The sequence below is a fragment of the Pithys albifrons genome, chromosome 2 (genome assembly GCF_047495875.1).
Source record: "Pithys albifrons albifrons isolate INPA30051 chromosome 2, PitAlb_v1, whole genome shotgun sequence".
NCBI classification, from domain to species: Eukaryota; Metazoa; Chordata; class Aves; order Passeriformes; family Thamnophilidae; genus Pithys; species Pithys albifrons.
In genome coordinates, this window is record NC_092459.1 from 74,594,865 (window position 1) to 74,612,474 (window position 17,610).

General features: G+C 44.4%; 1 protein-coding gene across 1 annotated transcript; it reads left to right on the plus strand.

Moving 5' to 3' along the window:
* The first annotated feature begins 2,007 nt into the window (after positions 1-2,007).
* On the plus strand, positions 2,008-17,131 carry CCSAP (centriole, cilia and spindle associated protein). The gene is made up of 3 exons (XM_071549540.1): positions 2,008-2,385; positions 10,953-11,236; positions 13,087-17,131. The coding sequence occupies exons 1-3, from the start codon at positions 2,085-2,087 to the stop codon at positions 13,264-13,266; spliced, it is 765 nt and encodes a 254-aa protein (XP_071405641.1). The 5' UTR covers positions 2,008-2,084; the 3' UTR covers positions 13,267-17,131.
* The last annotated feature ends 479 nt before the right edge of the window (positions 17,132-17,610 follow it).

The window sequence follows — 17,610 nt, forward strand, 5'->3', positions numbered from 1 at the left end:
TGTTATTTTCCAAGAAGTGCCCTCTGTTGTAGCAGGTGGTGCTGAGGACGTGACTGGACTGCAGTGGGACCACAGAGGTACCAATGAGGGCGACAGGAGAAGGCATCAGGGACAACCCAGATGCCACTGGAGCCCTCAGTGGGATAATGAACGAGAAAGGCAGCTGCCAAATCTAATCCCCAGGATAGCACTGAAAGAGGGGAAAGCTGTTGCATCTGCCTGTTTTTATTGCAGTGAAGTATGTAGGCAAGGCTGCTGCACATGTACATGCCCTGCATGTAGGGCACCATGTGCGACACAACATGACAAGAAGGTGCTCTCAGGAGCTACTCTCTTGTATTTGAGGTCGTTGTGTGATGGTAGTCACATCAGGATTGCTATTTCTGTGCCACTCTTCCCAGTAAATACACTGTCCAGACTCTACTCCCTTGTGGCTCTATCATTGCCTATCCCTGACAGCAGCCAGCAGAGCTAAAAGGAGCTGGAGAAGCTCAAATGGGTTTTTAAAAGGAGCTTAACAGGTTTATGAATGCAAATGTACAGTGTGCCTGCCTGCAGCCCCAGGCACTGGATACCAGCGCAGCTGGCCTCTCCTGACTGCATTTTCCTGAATCCCAGAGGGGGACCCTGGATTTGCCCAATATCCTGCTCTCACCGGCTATTGACATTAACCGCAAGGGGATACGAGAAGCCTGGAGGGGAACATCTCAGTGCTTCCGAAAGGTCAGGCAACATCTGTGCCCCTTTCACTCACACCTGGGTACCATAGGGTTCCAAAACCTCAACCAGTCTATGTGAAAACAGAGCTCTAATCTGCTCAGCACGAGCATCGATTGTACTAAGTCATTTGGTTATGTAGCTGTATCGAGTCTTGCATCAATCTACCGCACAGACAGAGGTGCAGTATGCAAGCCCCGCTCCCTCACCTTAAAGCCACCAGAACTTTTGTTACACCAAAGAGTCTGGACCAGCGTTTTGCACCCCGGGGATCTGTGTCAGCTCCCGTTATTTTATTTCTGTCAGTTAAGGCAAGGAAAACTAGTGTTTGCTTCCTTCTGAGCTGAAAAAAACAAACAAATCCCCTCTTTCCCCCCCCAAAAAAAATACCCAAACAAACAAAACCAAACCAAACCAACAAAAAAAAAAAAAAACAAACAAGAAAAAGAAAAAAGAAAAAGGACCGGTGTCCTAGAACTGTTTCTGGAAATCCATCAGTGCCCCCGTGTGTCGGAGTGAGGATTGAAGAGGCGGCGGGAGAGCCACTGTACAGAGCCTGCGCATGGCAAGGGGGAATCAGGTTTGCAGGTGCCCAAAATAGGGCGTTTCGCAGTCGGCCAGCGGGTTGGCCCTCTCAGAGGGGTGCTGTGAAGTGCGGAGGGCGCTATGGAGCCCGCCCTGCTTGCTGCATTTGCCTCCGAAGCGTTTCATTTCCCAAGTGACGGCGGTCGCCTAGCACAGAGCTGGGATTAGGTGAATCCTGTTCCAGCGCCCGCTGGAGACGTGTTTTTTAATCAGATTAGTGCAAAATGAAGAGAGGTCGCTGTTGTTGCAGATGCCTTCGCCTCCCCCCGGCCGGCCCTCGGCTGCTGACTATGCTTTTGGTCTTGAAGCAGAGCTAAAACCAGCGGTTACCTCGCGGTGCCGCACACAGAAGGAACTGCTGCTGCATCTTCTGACGCACCGCACGGACATTTAAACTGCTGAGTTTAAATGTCCCCCGACAGGGTCTGGACATCGCCAGGCTGCCCCCTCAGCCCGGCGGCCTTCCCGAAGCCCCCACAGCTGTAGGGACCACCCGGACCCCAGTACCCCGACTGCTGGGCCCAGAGTTGCGGTGCTGTGGTGTATTTATTTACTTCTTTATTTTTAAATCATTCTATTCCCCGTACTGCTCCTCCTGCTCCCCTGGCCGGGCGGGAGGGGGCGGAGCCGGGCGCCGCTGTTTGGATTTAAACGTTGCAGCGGGAGGGGGCGGGCTCGGCCGTCGTAACTTGGTTCCTGGCCGCGGGAGGGGGCGGGCTCGGGCAGTGTATCCCTGTTCCCAGCCGCGGCTCCTGCTCGCGGCTCCCGCTCCCGGCCCCGCCATGGTGGTGCCGGCGCGGCGCGTGAAGACGGAGTACATGAAGCGCTTCAAGGAGCCCAAGTGGGAGTCGTGCGGTGCCTGCTACCTGGAGCTGCTGCACTACCGCCTCAGCCGTCGGCTGCTGGAGCAGGCGCACCGGCCCTGGCTCTGGGACGGCTGGGAGCAGGACAGCGGCAGCGGCGGCGGCAGCACCGCCGGGTCCCCTTCGTCGCCGGGCGCCGGCAGCCCCGCGGCCACGCGGGAAGAGGAGCCCCAGGCGGCGGGAGCGGCAGCGCCGAGCGAGGCGGGACGGGCGAGCCCCGGTAGGGAGCACGGTGATGGAGCGGGGGGTGACACGTGTGTCCTGTGCGGTCCGAGCCCCGGCTCTCCTCGGTGGGGCCGTACTGCCCTGCCCTTTTCTGCGGAGCTCTGCAGAGATGGCTCTGCCCGGGCCTCCCTGCCGCGCCGTGCGGTGCCGATCCCCGATCCCGGGTGACCGTGCGGGGACACTCGGCCGCCGTCTGGCCCCTCTTACTCGCCCCCAAGACAGCCAGCCCGACGGGCGCCCCGAGAGGGAGGGCAGCGCTCATCCGCCGGGGCCCTGCTGCAATTTAGCCGGATTGTTGCTAGGCCTGCAGAGAGGCCATCGCTGCGGCATCGCAGGTGGCTCTTTAAAGAACCAAGTGGTGGTGGTAACTCTCATCCTGAGTCACAGCCGCTTATGTAAACTGTTGCCATGGGAGCAGAACATCTCTGCAATTATATAAGCAGGTGCTCCGGCAAAAGCGCTGGCAAGCTGGACTGTATGCCAGTGGCTGGCACTTAAAGCAATTGATTTTCTGGATCTGCACATGTAATCTGTCTCGGCTGAACACTTGGTTCTTAATGCCACCTGAGGTTTGGTCTTGGGTTCACAGTTGCGTACAGGCAACTTCGTAGCCTGAGCAGGTGCAGAGCTGATAACATTTGATTCTCTTCTGGCAGAGGAATTATCTTTTGATGTCTCAAGATCTAACTATATAGAGTGGGTAGACAGATAACAACACTGTCAAGCTTCCTAAGTTGGTATTTTTTAATCCCATAAGATATTGCCTCCTATTTGTAATGAAAGAATACTGTATCTGGCAGCCATTCATTGGTGTTTTGCAATGTATTTTGAATCAGCCGTTTATCTGTAGAAAAGTAGCAGGGAAAATCCTTGAGAATTGTTCAGTTAAGCTTCATGCTGCTTTGGTTTGGTATGGGGTTTGTTTGTTGTTTTTTGTTGGTAGTGGTTTTGTTGTTTGTGTTTCGTTTTGGTTTTTTTCCTGAAGTTACATGTGCTTGTTTGGAGTGGAGAAACTAATCTGATTCACCATCCTTTGGGGCTTGAGCTTTCCAGAATGATCTATATTCTGATATTTAAGGCTAAACTGCATTCATTGTCCTTAAGAATACCATATTATACAAAAGCCTAGCTGTCCTCTGTTCAAGAGGCCTGGTGTTTCAGAGCATGCCAGTGATGTAGGGTTCTGCAGTGAGCTGCAGTCCTCTTGGCTGGATGGGCATGTAGTACCCAGGGAGGGGGAAGGCATGCATATAGCTGCTGGCTGCCAGTGTAATGTACTCCACCTCCCCAAAGCTGTTGCCCTGGTTTCAGCTGGGATAGAGATAATTTTATTCCTAGTAGCTGATAGAGTGCTGTGTGTTGGATTCAGTATCAGAATAATGTTGATAACACACTGATGTCTTAGTTATTGTTCAGTAGTGCTTATGCTAAATCAAGGACTTTTCACTTTCCCATACTCTGCCAGTGAGCAGGTGCACCAGAATCTGGGAGGGAGCATGGCCAGGACAGCTGACTCAAACCGGCCAAAGGGATACACCATACCATGTCATGCCATACACAATATATAAACCAGAGGGAGCTGGCCAGGAGCCACCAATCACTGCTTGGGGACAGGCTGGGGATCAGTCTGCAGGTGGTGAGCAATTGTATTATCCACCACGTATTTCTTTTGGGATTTGGTTTCTCTCTTCTTATCTCCCATTTCATTATTATTATATTAAATTATTAAACTGTATAGGCAGTTAAATGCCTCCCTGACATCCGATCCCGTCAGATCTTGGAAGCTAAGCAGGGTCAGCCCCGGATTAGTACTTGGATGGGAGACCTCCTGGGAAATGCCGGGTGCTGTAGGTTCTAGTCCTGAGGAAACTTGAGTGTCACTGTCCAAGCTCGCTCGGCCGTGGCAGATGAACCTCAGGACGTAAGCGGTGGGGCCAGTTCTGCGCACGCTGTGCCTCACCTAAAAAATCCACTGCGCAGGCTGGAAGGGCACACCCACGTGGGGACAGCCCTTCCCAAAATCTTCGTTGGCGAAGTTTGGCCATACATACATATTAAACTGTGCTTATCTCAGCCTATGAGTTTTTCTGATTCTCCTTCCCATCCCACGGCAGAGTGGGTGGCTGTGTGATACTTAGTTGCTGTCTGGGGTTAAACCACAACAGCTGCACAGGGTAGAACACACGCCCTGCCGCCCCCCCCCCCCACCCCCCCTCGGCTCACGAGGATGCAACAAAGTATTAGTGAGGCTATTCCCAGGATGTAACAAAGTATTACTGACACTATTCCCAGCTAGGCTGGGAGTATGTGAGAATACACACACGACTTGAGTGAGAAGCAGCACTAAGGAATTCCAGAATATTGGAGAATGGTTGCATGGGAAAAGGCAATGCTGTTTAAAGGCTTGGCTTCCAGTAAGAGGAGGGTGGAAGCTGTTGAAGCTGCTTTTAGAACTTGGCATTCCCACCTTTTCTGGTGCTGTTTCAATCCATACCAGTCTGGGTCAGTTGTGGTAGGAACCAGGTTTTTTTCATACTTCTCATTGAGCCTGTGGGTAGAATAGAGAAGTCCGCTACAATCTGGATGGGACTGGCCATTGCCGATGCTAAAGTCTGCTCACTCCTAAGCCTGCTCCCTGATGCTCTCCTTGACTCCTCTCTGGGGAAAGATCCAGCTGGAGTTACTTGGTAGCTTGATGTTGGTTGGGTCATTTTTAGCAGTGGATAAAATCTTAATGGCACTTTATGTGGTCAGTGATGGTGTGTGGGACTATCCAGTGTGTGCATAGTTGTGTCCTTAGTACTGTATCAGTGGCAGAGGGACTGTGGAAACAGTGGTCTGCCAGGATTTGGGGCAATTGTGCTTCTGTAACTGATCAACTTAGCCATGACTGTTATAAGGGAATGCCTGACGGAATACCTATAATGGGAGAAAAAAGTGTACTTAAGCTTTAATTTCTTTGCCAAGTGGGTTAGGATAAACATTTTTAAACTCTGCAACTATTTAAGAGCTTCGCTAAGTCCTTAGCAGAAGGACTGAAAACAACTCTGCTTAGGGAGCTGGATTTAGTGGATATTTATTGTATCTTAATGTACATGTGATTACACAAACAGGTGACATTTCTAAGGATGTTTTCTTCTGCTTAGTGGCTGGCTAATTAAAACATGTGGAGGAGATAACAGAAACTATCACTCTGTGAAACTTCAATTATTCATCTGTGGTTTTTTGGTTTTTTTTTTTGCTAACACTCAAAGAACTTAATTACATTGAAGTGCTGTGGGGGTAGCTGAGTATGCTCATGTTGATGACATCTTTTGTCTTCTGAATCTGATATCCACCCACATGCTGTAGCATCCTAGCTGTTACCTGGCTGCTGCTGCTTCCTGCTGTACTGTGGAAAATCTGATTTCTGGCTGAATGATATTGACAGTGCTTGTGGCCAAGTATGTTTGGCCAGCAATAATGTTGACTAATATCTGAGGTAAATACAGTTCTGTGTGCCTTTGTTGTTTCTTTCCCTCATTGTCATGAGCCCGTATGTCTTTGTAAAAGTTTCTGAGTGCTTCTGGTGTGTGTGGAGAATGTGGATAAAGGCAGCTTGGCTTTCATGTTTAATGGGTTGGTCTAAAGTACTAGCAATGGGAACACCTGGGACAGCATGTGGGACAAAGGTGCTTTGTCACTGTATCTTGCCCTGCAGCTATACCTGAGTGATACTAAGGTGTGCTTGAGGACAGCTTTGGGTTAATTACTTCTGGCCCTCCATTTGCAGCAACTGTGCGATTGTTCCGTGGAACATGCTCAGGCACAGAGGTGCTTTAAACATAATCCAACAGAATCTTAACCTAAATCAACTGGTCTAGTTGTGGTGCAGACACATCCTCAAAGTTGTCAACAGGACCCAGTGGGCTGGGAAGTAAAAGACAGAAGTTCTTGGCAGCAGTGCTGCTGTCAGACCTGTTGCTTGTGAAATGGCACTGCTGCACAGGCACGCAGGATGAAGGCATCTTTCAATCCTTATTGCAATTTTGCCTTCAGCATTTTGTGCAGTGGTCTTAAGTGACAGCAGTGATAAAGCAGTTGCCTCAACAGTATTTGGAAAGTGACTGATCTGGATTAGTGCAACTCAGCAGAAGGTCTAATTTCAAACTTGTTCCACGATCTTATCTGTCATCATGTTGCAGATGTATTTGCTGGCCAAAGAATAGGGGAAGGAATAGCTTGTGATGGGGGAAGAAGACAAGGATGTCAGTTCAGGGGTTTATAGTATTGTTCAAAGTTGTTCTAATTTTTCAGCTGGAAACAAGCTTTGTTAACAAGTGAAACTAGTCATTGCTTTCTGAACTCTGCTGCAGACAAACCTTGTGTGAAGCTAATCAGTTGTGAGCTACTATGTGGCTGCTAGCTCCAGTACTGCCTCATACAAGATCTGCCCTGAAGAAATGATGCAAGCTGTTTCAGCTGTAGTAACCATCTACTTAGCTGTAGTATGTTCATACTCACAACTGAATATATGCCCCTTTCAAGAGGCCTCGAAGGCTTGCCCCATTTGGGGAGGTGTTTGTACTAGAGTAGGAAACTGAGTTCTGCCAGTGGCAGTTCAAGCACAGAGTGATTCTCCTGATTCTGAGGTAGTGCTGTAAAGAGCCAACAACTGAGATAATACTGCTGACCCCTATGACCTGGCCTGTGAGTTTAATCAGGAGGTTGTTGATATTCCTAGTAAGTCAGTAACCCCTCTGAAATGGGGGTCTTGTCTACACCATGGAGCATGCAGTGTTGTGAGAGAGCAGTTCCACTTGAGCTTTTCCTACCTAAGCTTGGAGTGGAGCTGTTACGCAAGCAGCGCGATGCAGCAGGGCTTAAGTGACCTCTTCTGGGCAGGAGCTTTCAACAGTGATATTGGTGGGCCTGGCAGCCTTGTTCTGTCTGTTAAGCACTTAATCCCCTCCTGTCCACCCAGTGTGCTCTGCTTAGCATCCATGATGCAGTTTTAAGTATTCCTAGCTTTTTCTCCCTCTTCTCTAATCCCTGTAATGCTGCAAGCCAGTCAGTTCTGAGTTTCCTCTGTCTGCTGGAGCTGGTGCTCTGCATGGGAGGGAGGAGATGGGTAGTTGTTGCTGCTGCCTGGACTCCCTGAGCAGCTGGGTCTAAGTCCTGCTATCAACTGCTGCTTTTCTGCCTTCCTGTGAAAAGGGCTGCCTAACAAATTGGTTTTGATATACCCTACAGTTTTAAATTAAAAGCTTAAATAACCATTAGATATCTGCCTTGTGCCTTCCCCAGTAGAGGTCTCTGTAATGCACTGTAGGAGGGAATTCACTGAAATACCTGCTCCAATAGTGGGTGCTCATGAGTGCTACAGTGAACTCTGGCGTACAGCCTTTACTGTAAGACTGCACAGGACTCTGTGTGTTATTTACCCATATGCTTTCATTGCTATTTTGGGACAAGCTGGCTCAATCATTTCTGGACCAGCTGGAGCTATATCCTAGTGAGCAGCATCCCCAGGCATGGCTGTTGCCTTGTTTTTTAAAGTTAAAGTATTCATGCAATTGCAGAACCCCCACTTTTCAGTATTTTTAAATCTCTAAATGCCACTTCTGCTCATGAACTCAGTGTTGCTCCATCCTCCTTTGCAGAGAAGGAAGAGGCCATTTCCCCCTGAACAGAGGATGGAACAGCTTCCTAAAATGAAAGCACTCCTGTTTCAGAATTGACAGCAATATGTCCCCTTTCAGTATTTTATTTTCTCAAAACAGTGCTTCCTTCTGATAATGAATCTAGACAGTCCCTCCTTAGGCATGGCTGTGTAGAGAGAGATGCTCAGATAGTATTTTGTAAGGGGATATCTCTTTGCTGCTGTTTGAAGCCATGATGAATGAGCTGCCTTGTTTTAGAGGTGAAGCTGTGTGTCCCAGAACTCAGGACACTATGTAAAGCAGGTCTGTTACCACATTGAGGTTACTGCTGCTTGCTTTTTATCCAGCCTTAGCTATAATACCTGAAACTATGTGCACCCAGTATTAAGGTATGTGACATTAATCTGGCCATTTTTTGTCACTATGTCACTCTTTTGGACTTGACTACTTTTTTTGGTTGTTTTGTGGGGACATTCAACTGAAATCTTACCAAATACAGCTCTAAGTACATTAACATTGCTGTCCGCTCTTTACCAAATACTCAGCTACACTGCACCATTACCTGCTGCTGAGTGTGACACATGCACAGATTGGAAGATGAGTAATGACAAGCCCAAACAGAGATCAAAACCAGGGCCTCTGTGCTGGTTGTCAGCAAGTAGAAATTGGTCTGGCGAGGCTAACAGCTTGCTAAAGAGTATAAGGCTTGCCTCATGGGAATTCTGGGGCATGTAGCAAGCCTTGAAATCGTTACCTTACAACCATGAAGTGAATGCAAGAGTAAATGGATGTCTTACCAGTGTGTCAGGTAGGTAACTTGTATTTCATCAGAGCTTGATGGATACAGAAGTGAAATTAAAGCAGTGTCAGATGGGGCATGTACTTGCTTGAGTAGCTAAATCACAGCAATGAGTAGGAATGACTCCTGTTTTGTCACAAGACTGGACACCCTTCTGCTTTTAATGATGAAGACATTTGGGTAAAATTTGTACTCGTTGTCCATGGTTGCCCACTCAGTATGTAAGCAAGCCTTAAAACAGATGAACTCCTTCTATGCCAGTGGAGGAATTCCTTCTGTACATACCAGTGTGTGCTGGTGGTGGCTCAAAGGGCTGAGGTGGTGCTTTCAGAACAGAGGTGGCTTGCAGCAAGTTGGTCCCTACCAGAATCAGAAATGGATGGTGGTGTGATAGAAAACTTGCAAGTTTAGTGTGTTTGTCAGCAGAGTTTGAGGGTGTAGCACAGTGTGTGTCCAGCAGAAGGCAGCATCTAAAACTCACACATGTAGACTTGAAGGGAGTCACTAGTGGACTCCTATGTTGTTAAAAAAGGCTGTAGTTGCCTTTTACATAAAAGGCATGGTTGGCCTGAAAGTCACAGAGACTTCAGATCCCAGTATATGACACTGCCCACAATGCTTAGCAGCCACATTCAGTGTAAGCATACTACACTTCCAGCTTGTCCATGCCACTGTTGAAGATTTGCAGGATGGAGAATGAAAACAGGGCTCTGTGTATTTACTTTTTTCTAAAGTCATATTTCACTAATATACTGTAAATAGTAAATTTGATTAGACTCACTCATTATAGAATAGTATAATCATTTATGTTGGAAAAGACCTTTAAAATTGAATCCTAGCACTATCAAGGCCCAGAGTGAACTCGTTTACATTTTTTTAATACCTGCATGTATGATGACTCAACCACTTCTCTGGGTAGCTGGCACCAATGTTTGACAACAATTTTGGTGAAGGAGTTTTTCTTAATATCCAATCTAAACCTCCCCTGATGCAATTGAGGCCATTTCCTCTCCCTCCACTGCTTGTTACTTGGCAGAAGAGACTGACTCCCACCTGGCTACAACCTTCTTTCAAGCAGTTGTAGAAAGTGATGTCTCCATTGAGCCTCCTTTTATCCAGGATAAACAACCCCAGCTGCTCCTCACATGACTTAATCTCTAGACCCTTCCCCATCTCTGTTGCCCTTCTCTGGACAGCACCTCAGTGCCTTTCTTGTGGTGAGGTGCCCAAAACTGAACACAGGATTTGAAGTGCAGCCTCACCAGTGCCACAAAGGAAAACTAGTTTCTCCCTAGCACTAGAGTGAAAGAAGATTGGATCTTGTGGAACAGTTCTTTCCCTGTGTTTTTATTATTTGATGTTTTATATAATGCTGATTCAGTCTTCAGTGATGATCCACAACTGCAATAACGCAGCCTTTAAATTCTCCCTCACAAATCCTACTCTACCTATCCAGTGTCTGGAGGACAATTGCAGAACCCTTGTAATGGAAGGCTTAAACGTGCTGGGGGACATGAACCTTGGAGACCAATGCCTGTAGAGTGTGGTCCTTCAAATGTGCAATATGCTGTCTGTTCTGTGAAGTAAAGGTGATGTCTACCACACTGTAGGTTACTGCTTCACACTCTCCTCCATAAACAGAAAATACTCATAGCGATATATGTATAAACAGGAAGCTTGAAAATGAATCACTTTTTTCTTTCAGTGTAAGCTTATAGTATGAGGAATTTAATACTGCACACACACTTACAGACTTCATTTCTGACTGGCTGGCAGCATCTGTGTGGCATTCAGCAGTCCATCTGTTTGCTGTCTGAAAGATGGAAGGATGAAATAGTGAGGGCAGAAGATCACTGGAAACAGTAATTAAAATTCTGCCTGGAGCTATTATTTATCTCGCCAGTGGAAGGCACTTTTAAGTATGTGAAAATTGTATTGTAGCTACTAAAGAAAGAATGAAGACATTTAACCAAGGTGTATGTCTGTTACTAAGGAAGTAACAACATCTTCCATTTCTAAAAAAAGCACAGCTTCAATGATGTATTGAGAAGCTGTGCAATTCAGACATTAATATGTTGTCATTGGGGGCTTAAAGCACAACTTTTTTTTTTTTTTCTGTAGAGAAAGAAAAAGAAGATCAAGAAAAGCAGGAGAAGGAAGAGCAAGAAAAAGCTGTAGAACACACTTCTGTAAAGGAAGCAGACAAAACCAGCCGTACAGGACGACGTCCGAGTCGAAGTGCCTTGTCCAGTCGTAATGATCGAAAATCAGCCAGAAGTCCTCAAAGGACAGATGCACCAAAGGAGAATAAGCATCCATTTGCTTTGTATGGATGGGGAGAAAGACAAACAGATACTGGAAGCCAGAAAACTCACAATGTATGTGCCTCTGCTTCAGTGAATGAAGTAAGTAAAAGCTTCTGTTTTGTTAAAGGGCAGTGACTTCTTAGTGCCTTGGTTAGCCTAAAATTTAAGTAAAACTTCTCAGGGGTCCCTTTATTTGAATGCATGGAGATTCCAGCAATAAACCTGAAGAGGTTTGAGATATCCACATAAAATAGCTCGTAACTGTTAATTGGTTTTTAAACTTGCCATGTTTGATTATTACATGCCAAGACTAATCACACCTTGGCTATCTTGTTTCTTCTGTCTGTTACAATGTTACCAGCAAAACACGCTGTTATAGACCTATTTCTGTGTTTTGACTTCATGCAAACAAAAGCAGCAGGCAGTTAGCACCAGGCATCCTATAGCAGGCAGGTGTATAAATGCTGGGGTTGTGCTTGGACTGTGAAAGAGTGACTTTTGCTGGGGTACTTCCTAGAATAGGAGCCTCACTGAGAGAGTAAACATGCTTTGCTGCTAAAATGTCTTGTCTAGCAGCCTGTTTTGGTGGGTTGCCAGCAGAAAACTTTGCTGACGGAATGGTCTATCAAATGGCTGATGAATTACAGGGCTGGTGTAAATATTAGCAAAACAGCACAAATAAAATTCATGTGGTCATGCACAGCATCAGGACTCTGCTGTACTGGGGGGTCTGTTTCCTGGCTTAGAAACAGCAAGGTTGGTGTTTATAACAGATTCATTTCTTTCTTTTGCATAACTTGCCTAGACTGATAAAATAGTCATTAATGTATCCCTGCCAGTGTCTTGTCCTGATCTTACTATTGGTATAGAGCCTGATGCTCTGACCCAAGATACCTGAGGACTGAGGTGGGTAGTAGTCTTGATGTGCAGGATGGAGCTGGCTTTTGATGGCTGTTTTGGAAGGGGTTTGAAGCCCAGGCTTTTCCTTCCTGGACTGCTCAACCCTTTGAGAAAAATGCAGAATCTGGGCCTTACAGCTCTGGAAAGAAGCTGCCCTTCCTGATAATGGATGCTGTTGCTGAATTGATAAGCTTTGGTCAGTGCTCAAAATAGTTGACTGATGCCCAACCTGAGCAGAGATATTTATACTTTCTAGGACTTCTAACATTCTTCTGCTAGAAACAGCTACAGAGCACTTAAGATCAGGCATTGAGTTAGGACTGAATGGGCAGCATATTTCTGAAACACTCCTAGTCATGCAGTGCTGTCACTAAAGATGCTTCCTAAAGTATGGACCAACTACTTATTGCCTGGTGCAGTTACTTTTTCTCAAATGTTTGAAAGGTGTTATTTCTCCCTAGTTAAGGTGGGAGACAGACTTTTAAATCTGGAGATAGGAGCAAGCACACATAGAAACTAGATCTTTGGATTAAATGTGAGGGGAAACCTGATAATTTATTATTACAAAAATGTATCTAGTTGTTTGTTCAGCATATTGTTCAAAATTAAGATCTTCAGTTTCTAATAAGGAATGTCTAGGGATTGGTTTTACTAATATGGCTTAGATTTTAAGGGATGCCTGGGCATATTGAAGTGTGCTTAAGAACTGAAATGGTAGAAACAGAATTGAAGTTTGTTGAATATGTCTGAGACTATGAAACATTCAAGATTTTTTGGAATCATTTAGTAGTGTGAAGTAGGAAAGATAATGCAGAACAGAATTTGAAGAATTGTTTATGAAAACAAATCTCTGCTTCTGTTAGTGGTACAGATTACAGAAGAAAATATAATCTCGCTCACAAGACGCGTTTCTTCAGGATGGGGGACTGGGACAAATAAAAAGCAATCCTCAGCATTCCTGAGGAGTTTCTAGGCTGTTTTCCTCAGCATTCCTGGGGAGGGGAGTCCTAGTCTGTTTCCTTGCTGTAACACTAACTCTGGTCTTTTAGATTCATGAGTCTGCTCTACGAGCAAAGAACAGGAGACAAGTGGAGAAAAGGAAGCTGTCTCAGAGGCGAGTACGATCAGCAGAAGCAGAAACAGAAACAGCCTGGCGAACAAAGCCCTCCCCACCAGATAACCCTTGGATGACAGAGTATATGCGATGCTACTCAGCAAGAGCTCTCTGAATTTGGATTCCCTGAGGCATCCCCAAAAGAAGTTGCGCATATCAGGACACTGGTGCAAGGAACCAAACTACTTATGCAAGGTTTTTATAGGGAGTTTCCAGCTGTTAAAATATTTGTTACAATGTTTTTATCTTGGCTACCTACCTCAGAGTGGGGTGTATCCTTGGAGCCATAACATTTGACGAGGCTTTTAGCTATAACTACCCAAACTTTTAAACAATTCCCCTTTTGGGAATTTTTCTAATGCTTCAGTTAATTTGCTTTTGAGCGTGGGGCGGGGACCTCAGCATGCAGGGAATCAAAGCAAACACTTTTTTGATTGTGGTTATAAATAATCTGCTGACCCTTCTTTAAAAGTGTGAGTTATAGGGAGATGATGTTGGCGAAAGACTTTAAAGGTGTGATGGAGGTGCCTTTGTATTTATAATAGTATTTAATTTAACAGTTGTACCAAAATAAGTATATGAGGACAGGCAGCAGGAAGCCAGTGGGTCTGGTAAACAGCGCTAATAAATGAAAATGCTTTAGGCAGGAAAATACCAAGTATTGTCTATATACAGAAACTTAAAAAAAACCCAGGACAAACCTTGTTTGATTAGAGAATCTGCCGATGCTCACTTTTATTGCTGTTTCTAAGGTAATTAATAAACTACTCATCTTCAGGGCAAGAAACAGCTACGGGATTGTTTTGCTGTTGCTGTTCCTGTTGTACCAAATAACCAATGTAGACAATCATTATCTGACAGCTGCTGCTCAACATGCAGTTGCTTGTTCTACCAATATCGAGTTGTGCCACTGTACTAACCTTATGGTCACACTTAGTCTACACTTAATCATGTAAATGCATTTATTGAAGGAGAGGGCTGGCTCCTTTCTAATGAAATCTATTTTTAACACGTAAGAATATCTATTATGCTCAGAGTCAGGGGTCAGAGTGCAATATGCATTCCATGTGGAGGTGCTGTACAAGTATATTCTTAAAGGGTTTAGACTTGAAAATTGTGTTGGTAAGACTCATAGATGAAGTCCTGAGGAGGTTTCTGTGTCTCAAAATTGGTGCAGAACCCTTTACTTTGGGGGGCTAGGGAGGGGGCAAGGGCTAGAGGAAGAAGGAGTGTGTCCTTTAGTAAACAAGAACATATAATGGACTTTGAACATTTTCCCTTTGTAGGTCCTACTTCTATGTAGTAAGACATTGTGATATCCTCAGTGGTTTTGTTTCCCTCAAGTGGCTGTAAATGATCTTTTTTCAGTTTTATAACTGTGCTTTAGGCAGATTATTGCTGTAGTTGTGAGCTTCAAAGTTCTGTTCAGGTGTCTTGTATGTTAGCTACATATGTTGGTTATCCCAGTATAACTGTTTTGAAGCTTGTGTTTTACAGGGTGAACACTTTCCCACAAGAAGCACACTTGCACTTCTGCAGCAGAAACCTGCACTATTTTTAGCTTCATTCTCAGTGACAAGCAGGACTCTAGAATTACTATTGCAACACAGTGCACATGCTTAGTGTAAAAGTTTGATTGTGTTATTGAAAGCAGTTGTGCAAAGGGACCAAATACTGCTGCCTCCTAGTGTCAATTATATTACATCAGCAAAGGTTTCACTACTATTTTAATCATACTAAGAAGTCCTACAATATGTGAAATTTTAATCTGATGTGTATTTTTTAACCTGCCTTTTAAAATAAAGCTATAAAAATACAGACAACTTTTGCTCAAGGCTACCTATTTAAGAGCTTACAGTTTTTAAGTCTGGGAATGCAAAGTATGATTAAGAATGTCTTATACGCAGCATAATCCTTGTATTTCCATTTCTAAGTAAACCACAGGCTAGACCTTCATAAAACTTCAGAACAGTGCCCAAGACTAGGGAAAACTATTACAGAGGATGCCTTTACTCCTTGATTCTTTCAATTTCCTTCTATGCTGTGTTTTCCTCTTTAAATAGCTGCTGTAAATATGCTTAGGTTGCTTCTGATGCTGGTTGAGTTTGGAAAGCCACCCTACCTTTGAACAATGGTGTCAAAGCACCAACTCAATAGTGTTTAATAGCCTTACTCAATAAAACCTCTGCCTGTTCCTGTTGCTCACAGGCTTAGTAGACTTTCTGTAACTACAGCAGACAGACTATGCCCTCAGTGCATTTTATCACATTCAACACCTTTCTTGATTGTGTAGGGCATGCTTTCAAAGACAGCTTCTTGTCTCTTCCCACAGAGAACAGAGGAGCCAAGATGACTATTTGCCTGCCTTAAATACCCATTTTTGGAAAAGATGTATCTCCCATTAGGTGTTGGTCTTTTCAATAATTATAGGAGACTTAAATGTCTTCTGCCTTGGATACCAGGTACCAAACCCAAAACATCTCAAATAGGCTTGTTCAGGTGTCAACAGAGCATGAGGATTTTCAACAGCATCAAGGTTGCTGTGTAATGAAGAGATGGTCTAGTTCTAATCCTTGTCTAGTCAAGAGCTGTTCCCCACATCTTAAGAGCGTTTACTAGAAAGCAATAGAGACATTAATTAGGACATGTGAGTCACTGTTTTGCTTTTTCAAATGGTCTGTTGCTAAAAATAATTCTGGGTGCTATGTTGGTACTATCTGGGTTTAAGTTATAAAATGCCTGAAGTGAGGGGTAAATTATTCTGCAAATCAGGCAGCCTTCCTGTGTTTGGGCATTATTTCAGTAAAAAGCTAGTAGTTTGCTTAGACTATATGAAATAGTATAGTTCTGATCACTGCAACCTGTATGTGCAAAGTATTTGGTCTGGAAAACTGTTGGTGTTTTGATATTAACAAATGAAAAGCCAATTGAATTATAAAGCAGAACTTTTCAGATGTAAAAGCTTTAACTATATTCCATAGATTATTACAGGAGGTGGCTGTTTTGCTTCAAACTGGACTCACTAAAAATGGATAGTAAATGTCTCTCAAGGAAGTTCTGAACTTTGTCTTGCATGGACTCTTGAATTCAGTCAAGTGATGAACACTTCTCACTCTTGCTTTAGAAATAAAACTTTTTTGGTAGGAGCAGAGTAACAGTAAATTTTCAGTTCTCCAAAGTCTTCATGAAAATAACTGTTGATTGCTTTTTGTTTCTGAAAGTACTTAGCTAAGTGAAACAGGAATTTTACAGTGTGTAATGCTGCAATTTAACTGTAGTGTTGTGAAGACTAGTGTTTACAGTGTGAGACGTTACCATGAAAACTGCATCAAGAATGTCCCTGTAGAATACAGTAGCATGCCTGTTCAGTCACTGCTGTCACATTTCTGCAACTCTGAAATACTGGCTTTTTCACTGGAAGCTGAGATAGTCAAGGTGATAGCTAATCTTAAAGCCAAACTTAACAAAGCTGAGGGACAGACCTGAATTTTGCTAAGTACTTTATCCAGGTAGCAAATGCACACTTAAGTCAAATTAACATGTAGGGAAGTGTATCTGTTCTCATGTTTTATGGTATAATGCAGTGCCACTGAACTAAAGGCCTCTCTTTTTCTTACTGTGATAGGGACCAAATGCTAGCAATCTGAGGGCCTTATGTGCAGTAACCTGGATGTTCCAGCCTGTTTTCCAGCTCAGACAGTGCACTCAGCAGCAAAGCCATACAAGGAGCCTGACTCAACACCTTGATGAAACTAGCCCTGATGAAATTAAGGGTACAAGTGAAGGGGAAGCTGCCTCAGCTATTGTTAGCACTGAATTCACTTTAAAAACAATAGGGAAATACCATCTAAGCTTGAAGCAATATGTGTTTTTTAAAGTTTTTAAACAGTATTTGTTTTTAATGCTTCTGTGTTGTCGATATATAATAGTGTAGTGTCAACTTGTACAAGTGAATAAAATGAGTGACACAAAGTGCCTTGACTGCTTCTCTTTGCTTTTTGGGGGTGTCCGATTTTTTTCCCCTCAGAAGTTGCTTTCAGTCCCTGTAGGCAAACTGTGGCTTTTGCTTGTCCCGGATTATTCTCTCCTGGAAAGTAAAGTGACAAGACAAGCTTCTGTAATGACTTATGTTGGGTTGGAGGTTGGATTACAGTTACAATTCCACTCTCCTGTAATTATGCTGCAACTCTCCCAGAGATTCTTAATATCCTTTCCTAATGTGAACCACATTTTCCCTAAATTATAGTAAGGAGAAAAAAAAAGAGCTCAAATACCTGCCTGATGTGCTATGTAGGCTGAAGCCTTTGGGAATTTAAATTTAGAACTTTGGAGAAAAAGGATGGCATGGAGGAAAAAACAGGAAGCTGAATCTAACAGCAAGTATAATCAAGCAAATAGCAAAAATTAAGCTGTTAAAAGATGGCTACACTGAAGATTTTTATGCTGCTGACTGCATAGT